At 43.2% G+C, this 24,168-nt stretch overlaps 1 protein-coding gene across 1 annotated transcript in view; it reads right to left on the bottom strand.

Moving 5' to 3' along the window:
* Nucleotides 1-10,713, bottom strand: part of UGDH (UDP-glucose 6-dehydrogenase) — an 89,084-nt gene extending 78,371 nt beyond the window's left edge. The window contains exons 1-2 of the mRNA XM_086963965.1: nucleotides 10,245-10,713; nucleotides 1,875-2,047 (exon numbers count right to left, since the gene is read on the bottom strand). Coding sequence (XP_086820091.1) covers nucleotides 1,875-2,036 — 162 coding nt within the window. The 5' untranslated portion in view covers nucleotides 2,037-2,047; nucleotides 10,245-10,713. The remainder of the gene's footprint in view (nucleotides 1-1,874; nucleotides 2,048-10,244) is intronic.
* Between the last annotated feature and the right edge of the window lie 13,455 nt (nucleotides 10,714-24,168).

The following is a 24,168-nucleotide window of genomic DNA, read 5'->3' as shown; positions in this document are numbered from 1 at the left end:
GAACCTAAAAAATAACTTGTGCCAGTAAAATAAAATAGCCCAGGAGGCCTATGTGGAATGGGATGCAAAGGAAATCAATAAAGTTACAAATATGAGTTTGCCTCTACAACCTTACTTAAATTGTAAATCATCAGTAGGTAAATTGGCAGACCTTTTGAAATTGTATCCGAGCCCGCTATGAAATATTAATGTAGCGTGAACACCTGGCATATAACCCTTAGCTTCGATAACATATTCCTGACCAAATATGGCAGAGACCAAGTGGCTTTGCAGTGATGCATCAGTGACGTTTTACTGTATTAACTTCTTTAACAGCGGTCAAGGAGTACATATCTGTAAACTCTGTCCCAGCAATAACTAAACAAGATTTCAAGAGTGTGGCTGGGCTCCGTCTTTCCACCTATTTATCTCGCACGCAGGTTGTAGACTTACTTTTCTTTAAATGATGGTGTATTCGCTAAAAAGCCTGTAGAATTTTGAAGTATTTGCACAGTTGTTGACATCCATCTCATATCAATCTCATATTTGCGCTTACATCTTTGGTTAGGGTAGTTTCATTTAGAATGATTCATATCAAATGGCTTATTTTATATTTTCATCAGAATAAGATTGCTCAAGTTCCAACCATTTTCTATCCACCACAAAAAGATAAGCAAGCCCTTCAAAGTTTTTAGTTTTTTTTGCACGTGTACTTTAATAACATTCTAATAATGGGGAGGGGTAAAAACGACCCAACCATACCACTATGTGAACGTGTTTCCTGTATGCAATTTGGCAATATAAAACCAAAACACTTTGTGTCCTTATGTTTCCCCTTAAGAACTTTTTTTCTAGGTGTTGTCTTTGCATGTGTACTTGGGGAATGCTTTAAGTTTCCAAAACAAAGAAACAGGCCATCCAACATTTAAAACACTGATGCATTTAAATATTATGGGTAAACGTTACCATTTGCTCCATTTTCGTTTATTTCCCCCAAAAGTGTTTTAAACGGTGCATTATGTGCGTTCATTAATATAGCGCCCTAGCTGCAAACATTTTAGGAAGCAGCCCATCATTCCAGCAGGAAGTAGGGTGACTTTTCCAAGCCGACCCCAATGGACTCCGATAGTTTTTGAAAATACACGTTTAGTAGCCTTTAATTACCAAATTCCATACATTCCTGTTAACTTAAATGCGGGTTGCCTAGGGCATAGACGTTCCCATCAGCTGGTCGGCTTGTTCATTGATGGTTTCAACATTACAAATGAGAGGAGGACTGAAAGATCGTGAAGGTGGCCTGTCTAACAATACTTTTCTGAGGCCAGAATTGGTACGGTTTTAACAATGCTTAGGCCAATGTCGTTTGCAATGTTTAGATGATACACGTCTACACTGCTCCCACACTCTATCCTGCTCCCAGAGCCCTTCTTCTAAATAAATGACAGGGCAGGCTAGATAACAGCTGTGAAGGTTCAACACCTCTCCTTCCTCTCCTGTTGCCTCTTGCCTGCCTCACCAGATGTCAGACCCGGATGTAAGATGGCCGCCTCCTTGACAATTAGGCTTCCATTGGAAATGGAGGCCTTTCCTGATGGATTTGCTGGTCATACCCGTCACTAGACCCTTATTCGGCACGTCTGACGGCCATTTTACTTACATTTTGCTTAAGATGTACGACTAGTTTGCAAATGCAACCCTCCAAATCCAATGGAAAATTCAGGTTGGGCAAATATTCCTACCGACGGACAATCATAACCATGTGTAAGGCTGTGTTATCAATTAATAATGTTCTTTAAGGTAGGTATAATGTTCAATAAACTGATAATTATGCAAAACATATTAAACTGTTATAAAACTCTTAATCAATGTGGATGCCTGACCGGGGACAATCTTACCTCATAAATAGGAAGTGTATCGGAGTTCCAGGCATTGATTCTGGCTTCATTCACGTCCACAACTGTCACCTTTATCCCTGGACACATCTGTGCAATAACACTACACGTTGGCCCGCCAACGTAGCCTGCGCCAATACAGCAGATCTTCTTAATTTCAAACATGATCAGTTAGTCTGGCAAGGGAAACAGGAAAACGTTATTACATTTCTGATGACAATATAACAACCCAGTCACAAAGATGCCAACGTGAGGAATCCAAATCACCTGAGAGAGAAAGGCACCAATTTAAAGATAAAGTCCACACACGGCATGCAAAATTACGCTGAACGATTTTGGAAAATCTCACAGAAAGCAACTGATAAGACCCGAACATATATTTGAGCTACTTAAATTCTTGTTTGTAAAATGCACCAGAAAAATACCTTGCGGGTGACAAAAGTTTCTATAGCAAAAGAAAAATGCTCAGACATTCACCATAATATGAAACTTATTTGGTGTTAGTCAAGTTTGGAATTTCATTACCTTCTATAAATAGGTGACACAACTACCTGACACGGACAGCTCCAAACTGGGCGAAAACGGTCTGTGATACTGGTGAACATTGGTGAGACACTTTTAGGTGACAACGCTACCTGTTAAGTGGCACTACTGAATCCCGCTGCTCTAAATCCCTGCTACCAGCTGAATAAGAAAAATGCAGAGCTCCTCATTATTAAATATTTGCCTCCAACATCTGCCTGTGACAAAATGTAGTGATGAAAGCTCTGGACAAAAGAGCTGTGTAGAGTGGAATACCGTAGTAAATCCTACTAAATTAAGAGGATGGTGGTGAGGTACCCCCAAAACCCTTCAACAATTTAGGGGTCAGAGTTGTACCACTGGGGTTTTGTGACGCTCAAGACTCAGTTCTGTTTTTTTCTGTCAGAAAGTACAACAATACACAATAGTCAAAGTACATGCTAAGTAAGACATTAGGATATCGCAATATCAAATTAGCAGTGCTAGCTGTTTCAGTGATTTATAGAGCGTGTGGCTGCCCAAGGGCTTCCCAGCACTACCGAGAAAAAGCAAAGTGTAGAGGAGGGAACTTATGGAAATAGCCGTAAAGTTAGGTTAACAAACCTTTCCGAAATACAGCATGCTCAAGTGGTAAGGACCTTATTCCAATTGCCACAGGACTGGAGCTCTGACAGAGAAGACTAAAACTTCTGCTTATCCGCACAAGTAGAAGAACATGAAAACACTAACGATGGAAGCTGCAGATTGATTGCGGATGAATATTAATGCTAATATCGTGACAACAAATTCTAGTCTGTGGCTGTAATGATCATGATGGGCTAGACACTTCATTAAACTCTCCTCGAGGCTCGTCTTGTAACAATGGACTGTGGGATATGGTTTCCGTGGCAATTCCTGGAGACTGGGAGAGCTACAGCATCCAAGACCTATTGAAGGCACTGCAGCAAAGTTATTTCTGCTGTAGATGTGCAGGTCGCACCTAGCCCGGGGGACCAGTGGAGCACTGTACATGTAGCAGGGGCATGAGCCAGGCATACATGGACACAGATTGCCAGCAGAGTGATTTAGTAAGTAAGGGTATACATAAAAGAGTGAAGGAAAGACACATACAGGGTGGGGCCAGCAAGAGTGTGACGGAAAAGTAGGCATCCATGGGGCTACTTATTGATGGGGTTTGGCTTGTGGACTGGAGAAAGGTGAGAAAGAAGCTTTTAGATCCTTCCTAAAAAAATGAAATGTAGAGGCAAGCTGTAGGGCAAGAGGTAGTTAGGTATAGGCCAAAGTATCAGCACTTATAAGGGCTTATGTATTTTGCTCTGTTCAATTAGCACACCAAACAGAAGGCTAGACAGGTGCCCCACAATTCTATGGCCTCCCATAATCTAGTAAAATTAAATTATAGTGACAGTCATTCTAAGGGAATAGATAAGGAAAACAAAGAATCTTAAAAATAGATCCCTGTTGATCTAGGCCTCCAGGAATAGATTGGTATCTAAACAAAGGATGTTTTTTTTTTACACTGGCTCATGAAAAGTTCCCATTACCCTAAGGCACACATGAGGTACACATGAGACTCATTAAATTAACCTAAGCACATCAAGTATCCCATGTATGAAGCAAAGTGTTAGGTCATCAATTTAAATTCAGAATTTGGCCCTAAACAAAAATCAGTTGCATCAGAAGTCCAATATAAAAGTAAAATAATCATGAGATAAGAATCAAACTTTGCTGACCCTACCTGCCAAAGTAGGTATTTGCAATCTAGTAGCAGGCCATTCCCATAATTTGACCCGGCTTTTGTCAGAAACTATGATAAAATGGATGACCGCGTCAAAGTAAGCATCATTAACTCTGGAAGGCGCTCCCACAACCTAAATAGTATGGCACGAACATAATGGGCCAACACTCCAGGATATAAACCAACAAGGGGACACTACAGTAAAAGCAGCGATCTGCAAAATCATACTAGACTCTGGGCAAAAACAACCTTTAGGCTGAGCATTCAGGTTAAGATCGAATCCTAGCCATCAACATGTTCAATTTGAGTGCACACCTAGATTTGAGCAACATTTAGACCCTAGCATTGTTATTTAAGTTTTGTCAGGTCTACATTGAAGTTATGTTCTTTCCATAAGGCAATCACAAGTTGAGCATCATTTAGCTCATCTAATAATTATCAAATATGTTACATATCTCAACTTTTATTAAATTTCGGCAGGTCAGATCTGACAAAATTTAACAGGATAAAAGTATAAGAGGTTTACTGTATCATGTGCATTTTGGTGTGTTAAATACCAAACTCTGCATGAGAATCCCAAGAACAATGTAATGGGTGCCATTTTCAGACCCGATGAATATCGTACCCAGAGGTATAACACCTAAATTTGTAATCAGGCCCTTAATTACTGGGTGTGGGTGAAGTTCCACTATGAAACTGAAGATATGGCAGACCTGTACAGATTACCATAAAATAGCCTGCGAAGCCTGATACTTCCCTTCGTCTTCTCCGAAGGGGGAAATGACCACTGGTGGCTCTGTAATGTCAACAAAGATTCAAAAAGACCCACATCCCTTACCAGTTATATGAACATAGTAAGACAGATCATCTCGTTACATCACTTAATAAATCTCTCAAACAGCCTCAATGGTGTCTTACACCTTTACTGCCCTATATATAAGAAATGTCTTTAAATGTTGGATATGAAAACAAATTACTTAAATGCCTGCCATTAATGAATATGTGAGAGGTACAAATTAATTACAGAAACATTTAACACTTTCAATTACATTAATATGAACCACTCGGGATTGTGCTTACTATGTTACGGCTTGGTTGGATTTTTTCGTTTGATGAGCGAAAGCCATCACAATAGGAAGATTTTGGTGTAAACTGGTTGATATTAAAAACACAACGATTCTCTGAGATACAGAAACTAATACTGCATCCAGACAAAAGAACTTCTGCAAAGGGAAAACATCTCTATGAACTAAATAGGTGACAAGAGGCAAAGCGTACTGGAGAATCTATGTTATCGTGTACAGCGCATGATCAGTGGAGTGCTACTAATGTCATTGGGCCAAGGATCTGCCATTTGCAGTGCTTTGATCAAAGACGTGGCCAGGATCCAAGGCAAGGTATTGTTCTTCACAAATTAAACTAAGGCCTACAGAGTTAATACCCTGGAGTGTATTAAATCAAACACGCAATTAACTGACTCATCCAGGAGGGATCATAGAAGCAGCAAGTAAGATTCATTTAAGCCAAGTTCCATGCAAGACTTCACTGTTTGCCAGCAGAGAGAGAGAAAACATAAGGAAGGATTTAACCTGTAACTTTAAAAAGGGTCCACTGTGACCTCGGTATAAATCATAATGGAGTAAAGCTCCAGGAAGATGTAGATGGATTGGCTAAAGTATAGAAGAAACATAGGAAGCTCGTTAAAGGTCGGAATAAGACTTCTGAGAGTAAAGAAGCATAGGTTTAAACATGCAGACATGCAATAGATATGGGCGGGAGGAAATCGGACAAACATTTAATATATCCAGCTGATTAGAACAAAGGAGGAGAGTGTTTTATGTAGTGCTCAAATGTCATCTTGAGACCAAGCAAAAATATATCAGTGCAAGTGTTTTTATTGCATAAGTTTAGGAGATCAGAATTGTCAGTTGTATCACAGGAGATTTTCACAGGAACTGTCACACTGAAGACAATGCCTTCCAGCAAGAGAGATGGATGCAAACTCAGTAGATCCTCAAAAAGACCGAGGATGGGCTCAAAGGAGTAATGGGCAGGGTAACATCAGCGCCAGAGACTAGGTCTGCTTTGTAATTTTGCAACCAAGAAACTGGCTTCTAAATGGGTCTGATGGATTTCATCATCAACATACATCTCCTTATCTATTGGATCATACGACAGCTTTGTGAGCCAAATAAGATGTATGCGACCTGTAACTGCTGTTAAATAAACTCTGCTGCAAAAGATTTGAAAATAGACTCCCTCGAACGCAAAGGCTCACAATAATAATTTACCTATATGCGATAATACAGAACAAGCTATCTGGGAATGGTAACATCAATAAAGTTACAAGCAGTGCAATAATGAAAAGAGTTGCTATTTAAAAAGAATCTAAAGAAAAATGATGGCTCAAAATGAGAGAGTATGCTCATTTACCTTTCTACATTTTTCTTTAGAAAATAGTCATGTTTATATTTATATACTGGGGATATAGTACACCTAATAGCTACCTTCTCTGGACTAATAAGAGTCCAGGTACCACTTCTAAACAGCAGCAAACAATCGAGGACACTATATGAGATACCCTGTGATGATTTAACATGCAATTTGATTTTGTATTGTAATCGGACTGTTTGCAAAAATGTTATATTGATTTGTATAGTGCACTAAGCACCCAAGAGGGTATCAAAGCATAGGGCAGGTGTGTGGTCCCCAAGGTGCTTATGCAAAAATCCAAGTCTTCAGCTTCTGGTGGAACCTAAGAAGCAAGGAGGAGGCTCTGATGTGTTGAGGGAGGTTGTTCGATGTCTTGGTTGAGATGTAGGAGAATGAGTGACCGCCAGTTTTGCTTTTGAGGAAGCAAAGAATGTTTGCAAGTGAGGCATGGTATAGGTGTCTGGTGAGGTGTTGAAGGTGTACGCGGCTGTTCAGGTATTCGGGCCCTGTGTTGTGTAGGTCTTTGTATGTGTGCCAGAGAAGTTGGAATTGGCTGCACTTCTGAATGGGGAGCCAGTGAAGGTTCCAGATGTGTTGAGTGATGTGGGTGTGGCATGAGAGCACGAATACGAGTCTTGTAGCGGTGTTCTGTATGGTCTGTGTAGGAGTTGTTTGGAGATTCTGGCGAAGAGAGTATTGCTGTAGTCCAGCCTACTGGCGAGGAGTGCTTGCATGACAGTCCATCTGGTGTTATAAAGCAACCATTTTTTAAGAAGATTTTTTGCAGCATGCATAGGATGTGGAAACAGGAGGTGCACAATGCGTTGAGTTGCGCCCTCATGTTGAGCTGGTTGTCTAGGATTATCCTTCGATTTCTTGCCTGGTCTGTGGGTGTGGGTCCTAGCTCTAACTGCCACTAAGTGGAGTTCCAGGGGGAGGTATGTTTCCAGTACTTCTGTCTTGTCAAAGATGAGCTGCCAGCAATTGTTTCGCATCCAGTCTACTACCATGGTCGTGCAGTTGGTGGAGGTGGTTCTGGCAGTGGTTGCTTTGTCTGTCAGGGAGAGGATGAGTTGGTTGTCATCAGCATAGCAGAGGAAGTGATTTCTTGTGATCGGATAAGATTGGTGAGCGGTGTCATGTATATATTGACATGGATGAGGCTGAGGAAAAATTCCTGTGGGACTGCGCATATCAATTTCTTGGTGTCCGATGTAAAGGGGGGTAGTCTGGCCCGTTGGGTTATTAATGTGAGGAAGGAACAGATCCATCTAAAGCACATCGTTGTATGCCAATCTCAAGGATTCTTCTGATGAGGGCGCTATGGGAGACAGTGCTGAAGGCCGCATTGATTTCGAGCAGGGTGAGGGCCAATGTTTCTCCTCGGTCCAGGATAATTTGAATGTCAGTGGTGGCAGCAATGAGTTCTGTTTCTGAGCTATGTTTTTTCTGAATCCTGATTGGAGTGTTGCCTAGAAAATGGTGGAGCTTGAGGTGATTTGTGAGTTGCTTGTTGCCTTTGCAATTACTTTGGCTGGATAAGGAAGCAGGGGGATGGGTCAGACGTTGCTCAGTTGATTCGGGTGCTGTGGGCCACTTGACAAGGGCTTTGATTCCTGCAAGTTTCAATTCATCCAGGAAAGAAACTGACATGATTAAGTGATTAAGGTGTTGATGATGTGCGTCAGGGTGTTGCTATTCCCAGGCTGAAGATGCGATGGGGGCATGGATCTGTTGGGGCCCCCCCCATGTGGATGAACCGCATGAATGACGCAGTGTCATTTCTGATAAGGGTTTGTCCATTTGGTCAGGTGACTGTCTTGTTTGGTGGTGGGTAGGTTAGCAAGGAGTAATCTGCTGTTTGGTCCGTTTGGACAGTTGCTGTAGAGGTTTGCGATTTTGCTGTTAAAAAAACCTGGATAGACTTGTATACAGAATGTGAGGATTCTTTACAACGGATACACTAATTTAATTGTGAAGTATGGGGGTTTATGTGACCAGATAAAGTAGCTTCTACAAGAATAAACATTTAGTTGGAAAATAAAAAACAAAGCAGTAGTAAAGTGGGCATGTGGCCCGATTTGGAACTCGGTAAACCCTAATTACCAGAACTATGCCCCAGCAGACTCAGTTCTTCCCTCATACATTTTTACAGAGGCAGCTGCAGATTGTGTGTCAAACACCAGAAAGACACTACAACTGAAAAGTTTGTGCATGCACACGGATGGTTGATTGTGCCTGGAAAGAGTTAAACCCCGGTCAAATGATAGATTCAGCAGGGTCTTTGAGTAAACGCTGCCGTGCATGATACAATTGTATACATACCATACACATCCCTATCTCCCCTATTAAATCGGGTCTTTCTCTAGTTACACCACAAAGACACTAATATCTTTCTAGAGACTTAAACTCCTGTTCTTATTATATATTTGTTGTTGTTGACTTATAACTTTGTCAGGTTCTTGTTAGGCATTCTGCCACTCTGTGCTTAAGGTCCAGACATGCTAAGTCAAGAGGTTAAAAACAATAAATGATGCCCCATCGGTGTTTAAGAATGAAATAACTAGATGTACAGTACTCCAGCGCTCACACTTAGCGTCTCAAAGTGTATTCGTCTCACCTGAAGCTCTCTCGATCTAAGCCACCCTCAAGGCCCCCGCTGACTGATTCAAACTTCCACCCTGGAAGAAACATTTATGTCTTTTAAATAGTTAGCTTGTGGTCCAAAAAGCGTCAAACCTCACTCGGATGGATAATTGATATCAAGAACCATGATTCCGCCCCCTGTGTGTTAGAATTGTGGTGTAACCCTTCTAGCCTGTGGACCGCTATTGTCCGCATTGAAATTCTTAGACTTTCTCAGAGGGAGAGTACCGGCCCTTCTCAGAAACAAGCAGGTTCTATGGTACAAGGTATCAGCACTTCTGCAATTCTTTTCTAGCACTGTCATGGCGTCTGAACCTTCCAGTGAAATGGAGCTATGTGACTGTCAGCTCCCTAGGAAACATCCCCGCCTCTTGTAGGCTCACCTGGCATCAGTTACAAAAGACCCGTATTCCCTGGGAATAAAAGAACCCTTTGTGGGCTGAACGGGCACGGAGTCACTCGAAAAGACTAACGCACTGTGATGATGTTAGATGCATGTTTCTTGAAAAGGTACTCGACGTGTCTCGAACCGGGGCAGAGCGACTGGGGCAGGCAGGGGTAAAGAGGATTTGCTACAACGCAGACCGAAGAAGATCATGCCAGCACTACTCCCAAAAGAAACACGTTAAAAGAGCAGTTTTAGATTCGAGCACGTTACCGCTCTATATTTAAGCACATAAACGTAGGCTATTTTAATACAGTGAGCCAGCCATATAAAATACTTTTATGGCTATGGCACTACAAGGGGGATTCTTGGGACACCTGGAAGAATGGAATGAATACGAGCTACTGATAACCACCGTGCATCTCCAGCGTCAAAACCTTCAAATTCAAGCTACCAAGTCTGGGCATCAGGAAAATCTAATGAATAGCACCTCAAATCCATCCCAAACGGAAGCATGCGTCCCACTCAAACACACTTCCTGGCTTCCCGTGAATGGCACGCCGTTATCACACCCGCTCCGCCCTCTGATAAAGAAACAAACCCCCAGAGATGAAGGAAGCGAAGAGCAGCAGAGCCGGGACGGTCTCACCTCGGGGGTGCGGGGCGCGCGCAGGCAGTGATGATGATGCTGCAGATCTGCGGCCGGAGTCTGTGCGGAGGGGAGAGCGCTGGCTCCCGCAGCGCCTCTTATGATGGACCCCGTCCGTCCGTCCCTCCCCTGCTGGAGGCGGCGCCCGGCCCCCTCCGCAGACACACCAGAGCCCCGGGCGCAGGAGCCGAGGAATGAGGGCGAGCACTGCAGCCAGGCCCGGCCTCTGCCCACGTCAGCCGGCCTGCAGGGATGAATGGGGGCGCGGGCCGAGGCTGCTGGCACACGCCGGAAGGGTGGAGCCGGGGGCGGAGCGCGGCGGCTGCAGAGTCCCCGGGGGACTGGGAAGCTCCCTGGCTGGCAGAACGACTCTGCCCAGCCCGTGACGTCGAGGCAGGGGAAGCCTTACAGCGCCGTGGTGAGGGCGGCTGCACCCCACCTCCTCGCGCATCTGGGGAAGATTTAGGTTTCACCTTTAGCCTCCTTTGATGACGACGAACGGAGTGGGTGGGACAGACTAGTTAGTCACTCTGTAGCTAGCTACTTGAAACTGCGGATCAACTCTCACTGTTTTGTGAGAACAACATTTATTAAATCACTTAATCTCCCCGTGCCTGAATGTGTAATATCAAATCAAATCAAAAACAATGTGGGTTTAAAGCCTAGTATTAGTACAGATGCCATTACTCCACTTCAAGTAGGAGGTTTTGTTATTCTTCCCCTTCAGGAGACAAATTCCGGGAGAGGCTCGCCACTCCGTATCGTTTTTTGGAACATAGCCGGCCTACGATCAAAGGTCAATTAAGATGAGTGGCTTACCTTCTTGCGGGCTTTTAGCATTCTCTGCTTCCAAGAGACGTGGGCCGTGACAACTATTAATCTAAATGGTTATAAAACATATTTTTCCCCTGCAATTCCATCTCCATCAGGGCGTGCAAAAGGAGGTTTGACGGTCTATATTTCTAACTTACTTTCAATACGGAAAATTATTGCCTTAAAATTGAAGCCTAACTTCCAAATTATCATCCTTGAAATTAATAGTATGAATATTTTTGTCGCAGTGAATTTTTATAACAACTTACAGCAATATGAGTTGATTGACACTCGGAAGGAGATTCGTAATTCCCTATTAGAAATTAATAATACATTTCAAAGGAAAAGACCTTGTATTATCTGGGGTGGTGATTTTAATCTATCCCTCTGTGTCCACAATGATAATCTAACTTGTGGCATACAAGGTGAAAGTGATAACAACCTTACTCATTTTTCACACACTGAGGGTGGGGCCTGCCTGAACGAAATCTTATTTACCCTTCAGTTGGCCTTGGCCAATGAATTAAGGCCATCAATAGTTCCACTTATTCCAACCTTCAAGGCAGAGGAGCTTCTAGTTGTATTGATTTCACCTTCTTGTCCAGCATGTCGGCCACCCTGATTCTGAACTTTAAACACATGACTGTGCTTTTAGCGATGATTTTCCAAATTCTATCACTCTTTCTCTCCCTCGGGGCAAGGAAAGACCAACCATATTAGATCATATGGGGTGGAAAACTTGGTCTTGAACAGAATAAACGGCTACTCACTCAAGTGGGAATTTGTTGACCCGGTTAGGATTACTGAAGTAGTTGTTAAGAATTCTATGAAAGCCATCAATAACTGTTTGGACGACTCCTCTACCCCTCAAGAGATCCTAGATAATTTTATCGTAATAACTGAATCTGTAAAGGAAGCCTTAAGCAATAAATCTAAAGGGAAAAAGAAAAATAAGGTGGTCTGGTTCAATAGTTCCTGTACTAAAGCACTGTTGAATTAAAAAACTGCCCTTTGTCACTCAGTAAGACAAGCAAGAAATAATCCATCTTAGAAAAATCTATCACTCTACTATTCGAAAAAGGAAAATTGAATTGAAACAGGAGTTATGGGATGAACTCCGTAAGAGTTCCCTATTGAAAGACAGTGCTGCTTTTTGGAGGGTAATTAAGTCCCCATTTTTGTCTGGACCTAGGGAAACTAGCAAAATAGTTATAGCAATTGATGAATCATCCTGGGTGGATCATTTCTCTCAGATTTTCAGACAAGCGGCTACTGTATCCACTGCCCAGAATCACTCAGTGACGAATAGTTCATGTACTAATTTTGCATTCACTCCCCTCACTTTAGATTTTACCATGGCTGAAGTTGAACTGGCCCTAATGAAAAGTAAAGGGGGTAGGGCGCCCGGCCCCGACGGGGTTCCGGTTGACTTTTATAAATTTAAAATGGACCTGTGGACACCAGTTCTGCTTAGAGTTTTAGAAGCAACTTGTAAAGTTGGACTGTTGGACTCTTGGTCAGATTCCATCCTGGTCCGATATATTTAAAAAGGGAGACCGTCAAAGTCCATCCTGCTACCGTCCCATTACGTTATTGGACTCTTTGGGTAAAGCGGTTGGGCAAATTATATTAGATCGACTACAACAATGGGCGGACGACAAAAAGATATTATCGGATCTCCAGGATGGATTCAGGAAAGGTCTGGGTACGACCGAGCAAGTTTTAAATTTGACCATATTAATAGGCAAATATGTAAACGCGAAAGGGGGGAAATTGCATATGACTTACATAGACTTAACATCAGCCTTCACTGCGTAAGCCATTCGAAACTGTGGGCCTGCTTAACTGAAATGGGTATTGAACTCTTCTTAATTCATTTCTTACATGAAATTTATTCCAACGCAACAGCCAGAGTGAGATTTGGAGTAGGAGGAGAATTGACAGAGCCGTTTAGGGTTGAGCGGGGTGTCAGGCAGGGTTGCGTCCTGGCCCCCTACCTCTTTAATCTCTATACAAATGGTTTAGAAAAAGCTATGCTGGAGGAGTGCCAGGACCTTCCTCTACTTCAAAACCGTCCGATTCCCGCTCTCCTCTACGCGGACCATGCGGTGATCATCGCCCGCACCCCCCTGGAACTCCAACGCTCACTCAACAGATTTAACACCTTCATGTCCAACCTCGATTTAAAAATTAACATCAAAAAAACATTTATAGTGAGTGTTGGGCTTAGGCATAGAAAAAGGAGAACAACAAATGGCTGGTCAACCAACGTTGACCTAGACTTAACTGTGCACAGTTAAGTCTAGGTCAACGTTGGTTGACCAGCCATTTGTTGTTTGTAGTTCAGAGTATTGGGTATACTCTATTAACAGTAGCACGCAGATCAAAAAAACCTATCAAATTAATTCTCAAAAACACTGAGAAGAAAGGTGTGCTCAGAACACATCCCATAGAAAAAGGAGAGACATCTTTATCAACAATTCCAGGGTGGAAAACACAACTTCTTACCCCTATCTTGGAATCCTAATAGTTGATAAGGATCATGGAGAAATGCAATTGAAGCAGGAAAGATGGTGTTTTTAAGGTCAATTATGGCGTTAGTTAGTTTTACCCAGAGGCTAGGAAAAAGACCTCCTGCTGAAATGATCCACATATATCAGGCAAAATGCATCAGCACTGCTATTTACAGATCAGGGGTATGGGGCTACGTACAGGCAGATGCTCTTCAGAAAGTGGAGAATAGCTTCCTGAGGTTTATCCTTGCTGTCCCACAAGGCACTTCGACCTTCGGTTGCCACTCAGAATTAGGCTTGCCTTTTATCACTGACACCATAAAGATGCAGCCAATCCTGTTATGGCACCGTCTTTAGTCATCAACTAAGTTAGTTCTCTCTCAAAGTCTTTTGAAGGACTTCCTTGCTCTTGAAAACTCTGTAAAGATTGGTTGGCTCTGGTACGTTAAGAAGTTCTTATACGATTTGGGCCGAGAAAAATATTACCATAATCCCCCACTAATTGCAGAGTTGTCAAGAAAAAAGGTAAAAACTCAGTGCCTGTGTCATCTAGCGGACCTACGTTTGGCTTCTGAAGCCAACAAACCCTCGGAGCAACACTGCTTGTTGATTCAATCCTCCGTGGCCATTTAGCCCTATTTAGTTTGGAATTTGAATGGCTATGACAAGTTTCTGTTGACCTGATTCAGGTTTAACATGTTCCACCGCTTGGTCTCCTTTCCAAAAATTAACGATTGGTCAATGTTGATACCTCCTTGCCCTGTGATGACATGTCAATCCAATCTTTAATTCATTTGACACTTTTTTGTAAATTTTATACAGAATCGAGAAAGCGTTGGCTAGTTCCAATTTTAAAAGGTTTAAGTTACGTCTGCCTTCATGGTCCTTCAACTTATAGATAAGCACTTAAGTCTGCCTTCATGGTCCTTCAACTTATGGATTCTGATTGGTTTGCACTAAATATTGCAGAATTTTTTTTATTTTGTATTCGTCATAGGAGTAACTTATAACACCAGCATGATGCACTTTCAACCCTCTTTTGATGTATATTAATTCTGTATTTTAAGCTCTTTACTGGAATCATGGTATCTTTTTTAGAAAACTTTTTTAACTGTCACAAATGTAACCAGTTTTTCTGTATGTGCTTTTATGGTTTATCTTAAATGAAACCGAATAAAGTAAATGTAAATACGGTGCTCATGTAAAGCGCTCCAATACCTTCGGGTCGAGTTCGCGCTATATAAAATATGCAAAAAAAATATATATATATATATATATATATATATATATATATATATATATATATATATATATATATATATAATCTCCCCATAGCGATATTGCCTGGAGTGCCTCATCTTTGCCTAGTTGTTTCATGATTTTTTTTAATGCTTTATAACAAATGATTGTTATTTTCGATAAGAAAGCACTTCATTTGACACACGTAGATGAGACTAATACATTTGCTTAGCTGCCAAACATTCCTGTCTCAGATGCGAGCCTTTCAGTTTAACTATTCCTGGGGTTTATAGCTGTTAGCACTGTCCATTGTGGTACATGTAGTTTGTGTTTTACCATTAAATGTACGGCCCGAAAGGTACACCATATAAAATGTAGTTGTTGGATTTTAAAATAACACACAGTATTGCACCGCGTGGCACTTATGCAGAGGACCACATGCCTAGTGTGCGGTGCTTAAGTATTGCAACGCACTTTTAATTAATATACATATCAAGACCTTCACGCAATGCTGAAAACTACTACTCGAGCCCCCTACTTTCAGAAGGGAAAGATTTCTGGATCAATCCTTCTCAGGCAATGCGGCTAGAACGTGGATCTCGCTTCCTCCAATCCTCCAAACCAGATCTTTAAACGCTTCTCTTCCAAAGACAGTTCCAGGAATAATTCAACCCATTTCATGACCCCCAGGGATGCTTGGCATTCACTTGAGCTCAACTTTGTTGATATGTATTCTATACCTGTATTAACCTAATATTGGCACCTCTTATTTTTTTATTATCCTTATTGTATTTGTAACTTGTTAGTGTGTAAATCTCGTTATGTCACTTACTTGTTTCTGTTGAAAAGCGCTCTGACACCTTTGGGTAAAGTCTACTCTGTATTAAACTGCATTAAATAAAATAAATGTGATCATAAATCTTTTCTGACTTACTTTATTGGACCCAAAGAGGCTACATTTTAAAATATAACATAGGGCCTGATTGTGATGTTGGCCAGACCACAACCCACCGACCGTCGGTTGTGGTCCGTCCAGCATCTGACATTGCGGTCCGCCTCCCACATTACAATGCAGTGGGTGAAGGCATCGGGCGAAGACCTGTCGTTGGCGCTTCTGATGTGTCGGAAAACACCATAATCGCCTAATGACAGCAGAGTCAAGCTCGGCTTCCCCATCAGGATTATGATGGCACTTTCCAACAACCTTTTCATTTCACCCTTTCCGACATGGAAAGACTGTCAGAAAGTGTCCTGGGAGGGTGGGGGGGCTCCTAGCATGGCCTCCTTCCCCCCCTAAGTCTCCACTATGGGGACCTAAACATCCCTGTCCCGTGTACCAGGCACCACATGGTGCCTGCCGCAGGGTTTAGGGAAGTTTGCAAACATCCATTTTTCAATGGAAGCTTGTGCTGCTGGCCTTTCCCGCCCACCGCACAAGCTTCCATTGTAGAATCTGCTTCTTTTCCTTTGTTCCAAGCTTTTTTCCTGTAATTTTCACTTTTCCTCTGGACCCCTCAAACTGAAAATGTATTGAACCTCAGGGATACCTGTTGCATAGGTTGGGATGGTAATATCTCATGGCGAGACTTGAAATGTAGAGATGAGGACAGCTGAGAGCTAAACCAGGAGCACTGAGGTTGAGGTAGATTGCCATGTTTAGAGGGTGACAAAATGACTCCTAGCCCTGTGTAGGTTGAACAATCATCGAGGCAGGTTCCCTTACCTTGGTCTCCTGCTAAACATCAGGCTGTTTGAGCCCCAAAACCTCCGGTTTGGTAGGCTTAGTTGGTGATCTTGATAGTAGTGTTACCCATGAGAAGGAAGGTGGCCACATTTTGGAGTATAGACCAGAACCCAACCCTATTGTTGTACCACATAAGCAGCTACCTGTCTTAGTATGGAATGTTACTGGGATCGCTAGGATGCTTATATATCCCTAATGGAGCAATTTTCTGGATTCTCTCAAATTTTCTTTCAAGAAATCTGGAGCATGACTACCCCCTCTATGTGTGGTTATTCGTCTTATGGTATTAATTCAACCAGGATAGGGAAAGGGAAACCCTCGGGTGGCTTCGTGATTTGGGTGATAATTGCATTTCGGTGCAAAGTCAAAATAGTTTCTGTCAATTCCTTGGATATTTTGGCTATAGATCTTGCATTGCATACAGGGCTAAAAATCTGAATGTTTTATGTATATAATAGGGTGGGCTCAGGCACAGAAGAAACTAATACCATAGGTACTTTAGCCTATGCCCTTACTGAAAGCACAGGAAACACACATCTATTGGTAGCTTGGGATTTTAATTGTACATTTGAGCCCCTCACCTCCGCGCCATTAGGTTTGACTGAGGAGTGGGAAAACGTTTGCAAAATTCCTCAGCTAGAACACCCAACTGTTAGATGGACAAAGTGAGGACACGTGTTGGCCCTTACCTTACATCATGACCAGATGGCCACAAACGGCTGGATTAAATCAGATCTAAATGGTGGAATGACCTGTAATAGACCAGGCCATGCAAGTAGAATTGATTATTGCCTAGTAGACCTCAGTCTGTGGCCCACTGTGTCTTACATGAAAGTAGTAAAAAGATCTGACAGTGACCATAATGCTTTGAATCTTTCATTAATCAATGATGGAGAGTGCAAACCTAAAGTCAGGGGTAGGAGCGACCTGGGAAAGCTATCCCATTGTTATAATCTGAAAACGATTACATTGGGTTGGGTCGAGCAAAATCCTGGGGCTCTGGGAGATGCTAAGTGTGCAAGAAGGTGGTTGTGCTGTCCAAACTCACCAGAGTGGATATCATAGAGAAGTTGAGTAACCAACATGAGACACTTTAAATGCAGATTAGGCAAACATTAGGTCAAACAAAAAAAGGAGGACATGTCATGTTAAACAAGGAGGGAAAAGGGGATCACCGTGGCTGAGTGGTACAACCAGGAATGCAGGAAGGCTTAGGGAGAGCTTCTACAGGCAGTGAAATCTAAGTTCGGCTTGGATATGGTGGAATGCAGAGCCAAATACAGACAGGCATTAGATCGTGCCAAGAAAAAGTGGGAATGTGCTTTATGGTCTTCACTCCATAGTACCCATTGTTGCCAAGGACAAGAAGTCCTTTTGGAAGGAAGCCGCCCTTTGCCTGAATGGACCTAAGTCTGCCATAAAGTTTACTGTACAGCCGGAAAAATTGGGTACCCCATTTTGGGGGCATATACTCTCTTGGCAGTAAGGAGGAAAAACTTTCACTTGGCTCTGTAGAAGTCATTGAATTTTCATTATCAGAAACTCGGGCAGCTATTAGTATCTGCATTCCAACCAGAGCTCCTGGTCAAATCAAATTCTCCATGATTTATACAGAGAAGCTCTAGAAATCTGGGGTTCTTATATCAATATGTTAACCAATGACATCCTCTCAGTATACAAATTCCTCCCTTGTGTAATTTATCTGATTTTATCCCAATTTTTTACAAAGCGGATAGTACCAATCCGGGTAGTTATAGACCGATTAGCCTAATTGACTATGTGCAGAAAATCTTTTGCAGCGGTACAAAAGGGGGTGGTGATGGACGGAGCATCTGAACCAATCAAACACTCACACCCAGTCAACAGATCTGGGTTTAATCCATCACCGTTCTTTAGCCCACTCTGCCACCCCAGTTCAGACATGGCCATATGCAAATCAGTCTGACCCTGTGCCTCATGGGAACAGTCCAGCCCGAACTGCCAAGCTATGCTTTCCTGGACCGTATTCAAGCTTCCTAGGACCGGTTTCTGGCATTTCAGCCTTCTTCAGCCAAGCTTGCTTGAATCTAGTGGCAAAGTGAGCAAGGGACTCACGTCTGAGCATATCCTGCCAACGTATGGTGAACAAAGCGGTACAGTTCAGCTGAAATGCCAGAAACCGGTCCTAGGAAGCTTGTTTCCGGTCCAGGGAAGGCATGGCTTGGCAGTTCGGGCTGGACTGTTCCCATGAGGCACAGGGTTAGACTGATTTACATATGGCCATGTCTGAACTGGGGTGGTAGATTGGGCTAAAGAACGGTGATGGATTAAACCCAGATCTCTTGACTGGGTGTGAGTGTTTGATTGGTTCAGATGCTCCATCCATCATCACCCCCTTTTGTACCGAAAATCTTTTGCAAGCAGCTATTGGCCCTTATTCAGGATTGGATCTCGGAAGAAATTATCTTGTCCGACTTCCAGGCTGGTTGTCGTGCTAATGTCACTACCTTGGATCAGGTTTTTAACTGCCTTTGTATTTACTGGAAAGAAGTTCTCATTAAAGGGGGGCAGTTGTATGTAGCCTTTGTGGATCTGAGTTAGGCCTGGGCAGTGAACTTCGCTCCGTTTATGGAGTTTGCAGAGTTTTCTGCACTTTGCGGAGCTTGCAGAGTTCAGAAAACTTCGCTTCATGGTGTGCAGCAGAGTTTTTTCCTTGATCGCGAATGGTAAGTTCGTGATCGCAAACAGTAAGGTCGCGAGCTGCCGCTCGGGTAGAATTTCTACCCGAGCGGCATTAATACCAGCACCAACTGCACTCCGCCACTCGTGGAACTTCGCAGAGTTTTTTTGTAACTTAGCGGTGTTCCGCGTAGCAAAACTCTGCGAACTACACCCATGCCTGATCTGCGCACGGCTTTTGATTTGGTCCCCCAATGTAAACTCTGGAAGGTGGTGGCAGAGATGGGGATCCTCCAATTTTACTGGAAATTCTTATCTGCCTACACTCAATGAACAAAGCTTAAGTTAGGTGAGGACAGGAGGAACAACTAACTGAGCCGTTTTTGATAAATCGCGGAGGTAGACAGGGGTTCGTTTTAGCACGCACCCTGTTTTCACTATTTATAAATGGAGTAGTAGGTTTTCTTTACAGAGATGGGTGTGACATCCTGAAAGTCAGAGCGAGTAGGGCTCCTGCCCTTCTCTTTGCAGACGAAACGCTATTAATATCAAAGTCTCCCCAAGGGCTACAACAGTTATTAAATGGGTGAATTTTTTTTTTGTTATGAGCATCAATGATTTTTTAAAAAAGTATATGGTATTTTCTAAGGGCACCACAAAGATACTCAAGAGATGTATGTATGTTGAGGACCACACTATTGAATTAGTCCCTGCGTTTGTTTATTTAGGGATTCGGTTAACCCCAAAATTTGTGATGGATCCCCCATATTGGGAAAGTACATTTGTCCCTAATTCAGCAGGCTGCCCATATAACTAAGATCCATAGAAGTACGGTGTCTAGGGAAGTGGCTCCAGCACTAGAAATATATAACACAAAAGCCTTCAGGAGTGGCTATGTATGGTGCAGAAATTTGGGGGAGTGGGAATGCTGATTTTCTCTCTGTGATCAATCATCGTTTTAAAAGATCACTCCACTCCATTGACCCCTATCCTCCTTGACCTGGCCCAAAGAAAGACTGCCCACAAGATGGACTGAAAGCACTTATTGTTCTGGCACTGCCTGTGGACGACTGAAGACCTTACCCCCTTATCGCGTGGCCATCAGGGACCTTATGATACAACCCAGGATAAGTAAAATTCCCTGGTTTTGTACCCTTAAGGAACTATTGAGGAAATTGGGGCTGGAGGAATATTGGATAAATCCAGAGGAGTTGAGCTCAATTTAAAAAAAGTTTGGTAAAGGCCATTTATTGGGAATTTATCCTGGTGAAGGATGCGTTAAATCCCAGGAGATCACTCACTTGAGAGTTCATAGATTTTGAACCTACCCGCTCTTTGAGGATACTATTGATGAAATTGTTCCCCCACTTGCACTCCAATTTAGATATGACTCTTTTGCGGTTAAAGTCACCAAAAAGATCCTCACTGTCCAACTAACGAAATTCATTGAAGAGAACTCTATCCTCAACTCCTCCCAATCCATATTCCGCAGCAACCATCGCAACAAGACCGCCCTACTGGCTGCTACGGACATCATCCTCACACTCCTCGACCAAGGACACACCGCGGCCCTGATCCTACTTGACCTTTCAGCAGCATTCAACACCATCTTCCACTGCACTCTCACCGCCAGACACCACAACACCGGCATACAGGGAACCCCCCTTCCACTGGCTCTGTTCCTTCCTCACCAGCCCAACGCTCTTCAAAATCGACATGGCCCCCCTCGCCACCATCATCAGACAGCATGGACTCAGCATAGTATCCTACGCTGATGACACCCAACTCATCCTCTCCCTCACAAAGGACCCCCTCACCACCGGACTCCGCTTCCAGGAAGAAATGAAGGATGTTGCATCTTGGATGAGCAGCAGCTGCCTATAGCTCAACTCGAAGAAGACAGAAGTCCTCGTCCTCGGACCCTCCACCTCTACATGGAACAGCACCTGGTGGCCCACCACCCGCGGCAGCCGCCCCACTGACAACGCCCGGAACTTCAGCATCATACTCGACTCTTCCCTCTCCATGACCCGACAGATCAACACAGTCGACTCCACCTGCTTCAACACCCTCCGCATCCTTCGCAAGACCTTCAAATGGATCCCCCAGAATCTAGAAAGACCGTCTGTAGTGTAGTTCCTATTTTCCCAATAGGCCCTGCGCATTGGAATAACATAAACAGTAGTATCGACGTAGAAGTGCGGATCTTCCAGGCCTCCACTGACTATGCTAAACTTAATTGGGTTTGTTACCAACTAGCTCAGAGGTCACTGGAAACTTTCTTCTCTGAAATAGGAAGTGATCAGCTTCCCTGGTACAGACAAGAAGGGATTCAGTTTTCCAACAACCGTGCAACATGACAACTTTGCTCCTCAGATCAAGAGTCAATCTCTAGGGTCGTGTGAAACAATAGACAGTCATTTTACTCAGTCAGGTTGGTGCAGTTTACTTTCACAATATGTAGGGAATAGAGAGACGGGCGTTGTCAATAAAAGGTAACATTTATTGAACAGTCTTTCTTCTTGTACAAGAGAAATGAATTGCCACAATTGCAAGACTTGTTATTATAAAAAGTACGTACAGTAAGATAAGTATTGCAAAATAATACTGTAAAAGCATTGATATGGTTTCTTAGCCATACAATGGCTTAAAAGGAATAAAACATATATACATTCATATATACATTAGGCTAAAATACTCAACTGGTGCTTCTAACTACGCCTACCCCAGTGTACCTGACCTAAGCCTAATACTTGGGAGGGGAGTAAGTAAGTAGCTTTAGTTTAAGTTGGTTTTGCCAAGGTTTGCTTCAAGAATTCTCTCTAAGGGTTTAGTCAACACCATACCTCTGGAATAGAATGATGGCCGTCTGGTATCTCCCTCAGGGCTCGATATCCCAGTCACCCGCAAGGGTAGACTAGAAACGCCGGAGCTGGATTTCTCTGCAGGAGAAAGGCAGCGTCTCTTCTTCAGCGCGTCGAGGAGGAGGAGGAGGAGCAGCGTCCGCGGGCAGCTTGCATCTGCTGGGCTCTTTGCAGGGGACGGCTGTTCAGCTCCTAAGTTCACCACACCATCGTTCGCTAGTTAGCAGCGATAGCAGTAGCGATAGCAGCTATGGTATCATCAGCATGACAGCTTCTTCAGCAGCAGCGAGATAGCTGGCAGCATCAGCTTCACCAACAGCAACGAGACAGCGTTTGCTTAAGGCAACGTTGGTAATATTTATACCTGAAAGGTGCCTTGTTTGACGTACGTTTTTGGACATAAGACGTCAATAAAGATGTCACTAGGAAGTGATCGTCTATCAGTGCTCATTAGAGTTCTATTACTAATCAAAACACAGCAAGCGGGGATTTCCAGGTTGCTGAGTTTTTATCTTGTTGAAGAACTCGGAGTGTTAATCTAGGAATCTCAGATAGTAACTTCTGCTATGTCATTGCACTAATTGGTTGCAAAGGAAGTGGCAGAGAAAGCTATTCTGGAATGTGGCTCTGTTCGTGTGAGGCCAGAGACGAGTTTCTGAATATTGCACTTGAACGGTTATGCCAATATCGGGAATAAATGGATTTATACCCGAATAGGGGCATAAGGTCACAGTATCGATCAGGGTCCTAGATTAGAACGCTACACCCACTCCACGAATTCATGTCCATCAAATTACTAAAACTAGAGCAATAAGATGCATGTGTAACATTGCCCACCCCAAAATACATATATGCATTTGAAATAGGCGCATTTGTAATACGTGAAAATTTAGGTACTGTACGTTTTTTGAAGCATAGAAATCATTAAAAAATTATAGCATATGAAATCAATGAACGATTATGCAAAAAGAATTACAAAAGAAATATCTCTGAAACAGAAGAAGGGCGAGATAATTTCATCACATATAAATGCATTGCAATAAAATGTGCTAGAGGCTGGTGTAAAGTTATTATGTCTCTAGATGTATGTAGAAATAGAAGTTGAAGCTTCTGTTCTCTATGAATAGTTTTACTTTAAGCAAAGAATTTTTCGTGCCAAAAAAAGGGTGAATCTTTTTTTTTTTTTTTAATTTTTAAAACCTTTATTTTGAAAGAGCACACAGCTATTCAGCCTAACATCCCGGAGGCAAGGCAGCATGGTGAAGCAGGAGCGCAATAGTGCAAGCACAGGTACCACAGAACAATGCAGGTTGTTTTTCAATATTTTATAGTGAAGAGAAGAGAACAAAGGAAAAGAAACGCCAAACGGCGCTAAAGAGTGGCAATGGGGTAGAGAATACTGCGAAGTATTGGTAGCGGGAAGGGGAGAGCAAACAGCGAATCAATGATACAGGAGAGTGAAGGATAATAGAAGGGAGGAGGAAAGACAGGATCAATCAGTTAACGTGTCTCAGTTGGCGTCACAGGCTATGGCGACATATGTTCATCCAGGGAAACAGGCTCGGGCGGCAGGCGTACATCCCCCCGGTAAGCATTCCAAGCTCCCCACACTTTACTCCATTTCTGGGGCCTACCCCTGGCAACATAGACCGTCTTCTCCCGGAACATACACCAATCCATGTTGGCTTTCCATTGTACCATGAGGGGAGCCGTAGCGGCACCCCACTTCTGAGCAATGTCCCGCTTGGCCACCATATTACCCAGGGTCACCCATTGGGTCTGTGCCGTGTTATGATCAGATGGTTCCCAGATGTTAAGGAGACACCTCCGATGCTCCGCCGTAGCCACCACTCCAGTAACTTCACTCATAATACTGTGCACCCTTCTCCAGTAGGAGGCAATGACGGGGCATTCCCATAGAATGTGCAGGAAGGTAGCGAGGGCACCACAGCCTCGACGACAAAGTCCGTCGGGCGAGTATCCCATACGCACAAGCCGGGGGCCAGTCACATACACTCTGTGCAGGATCTTGAATTGCACCAGCCTAAGACGAGAAGAGATGGCAACCTCCTTAGGGGAGGACACTGCGCTCT

The sequence above is a fragment of the Lissotriton vulgaris genome, chromosome 3_2 (assembly GCF_964263255.1).
Source record: "Lissotriton vulgaris chromosome 3_2, aLisVul1.2, whole genome shotgun sequence".
NCBI lineage: Eukaryota > Metazoa > Chordata > Amphibia > Caudata > Salamandridae > Lissotriton > Lissotriton vulgaris.
The sequence above is the reverse complement of the archived record's forward strand: the minus strand, read 5'-3'. Positions and strand labels throughout refer to the sequence as shown.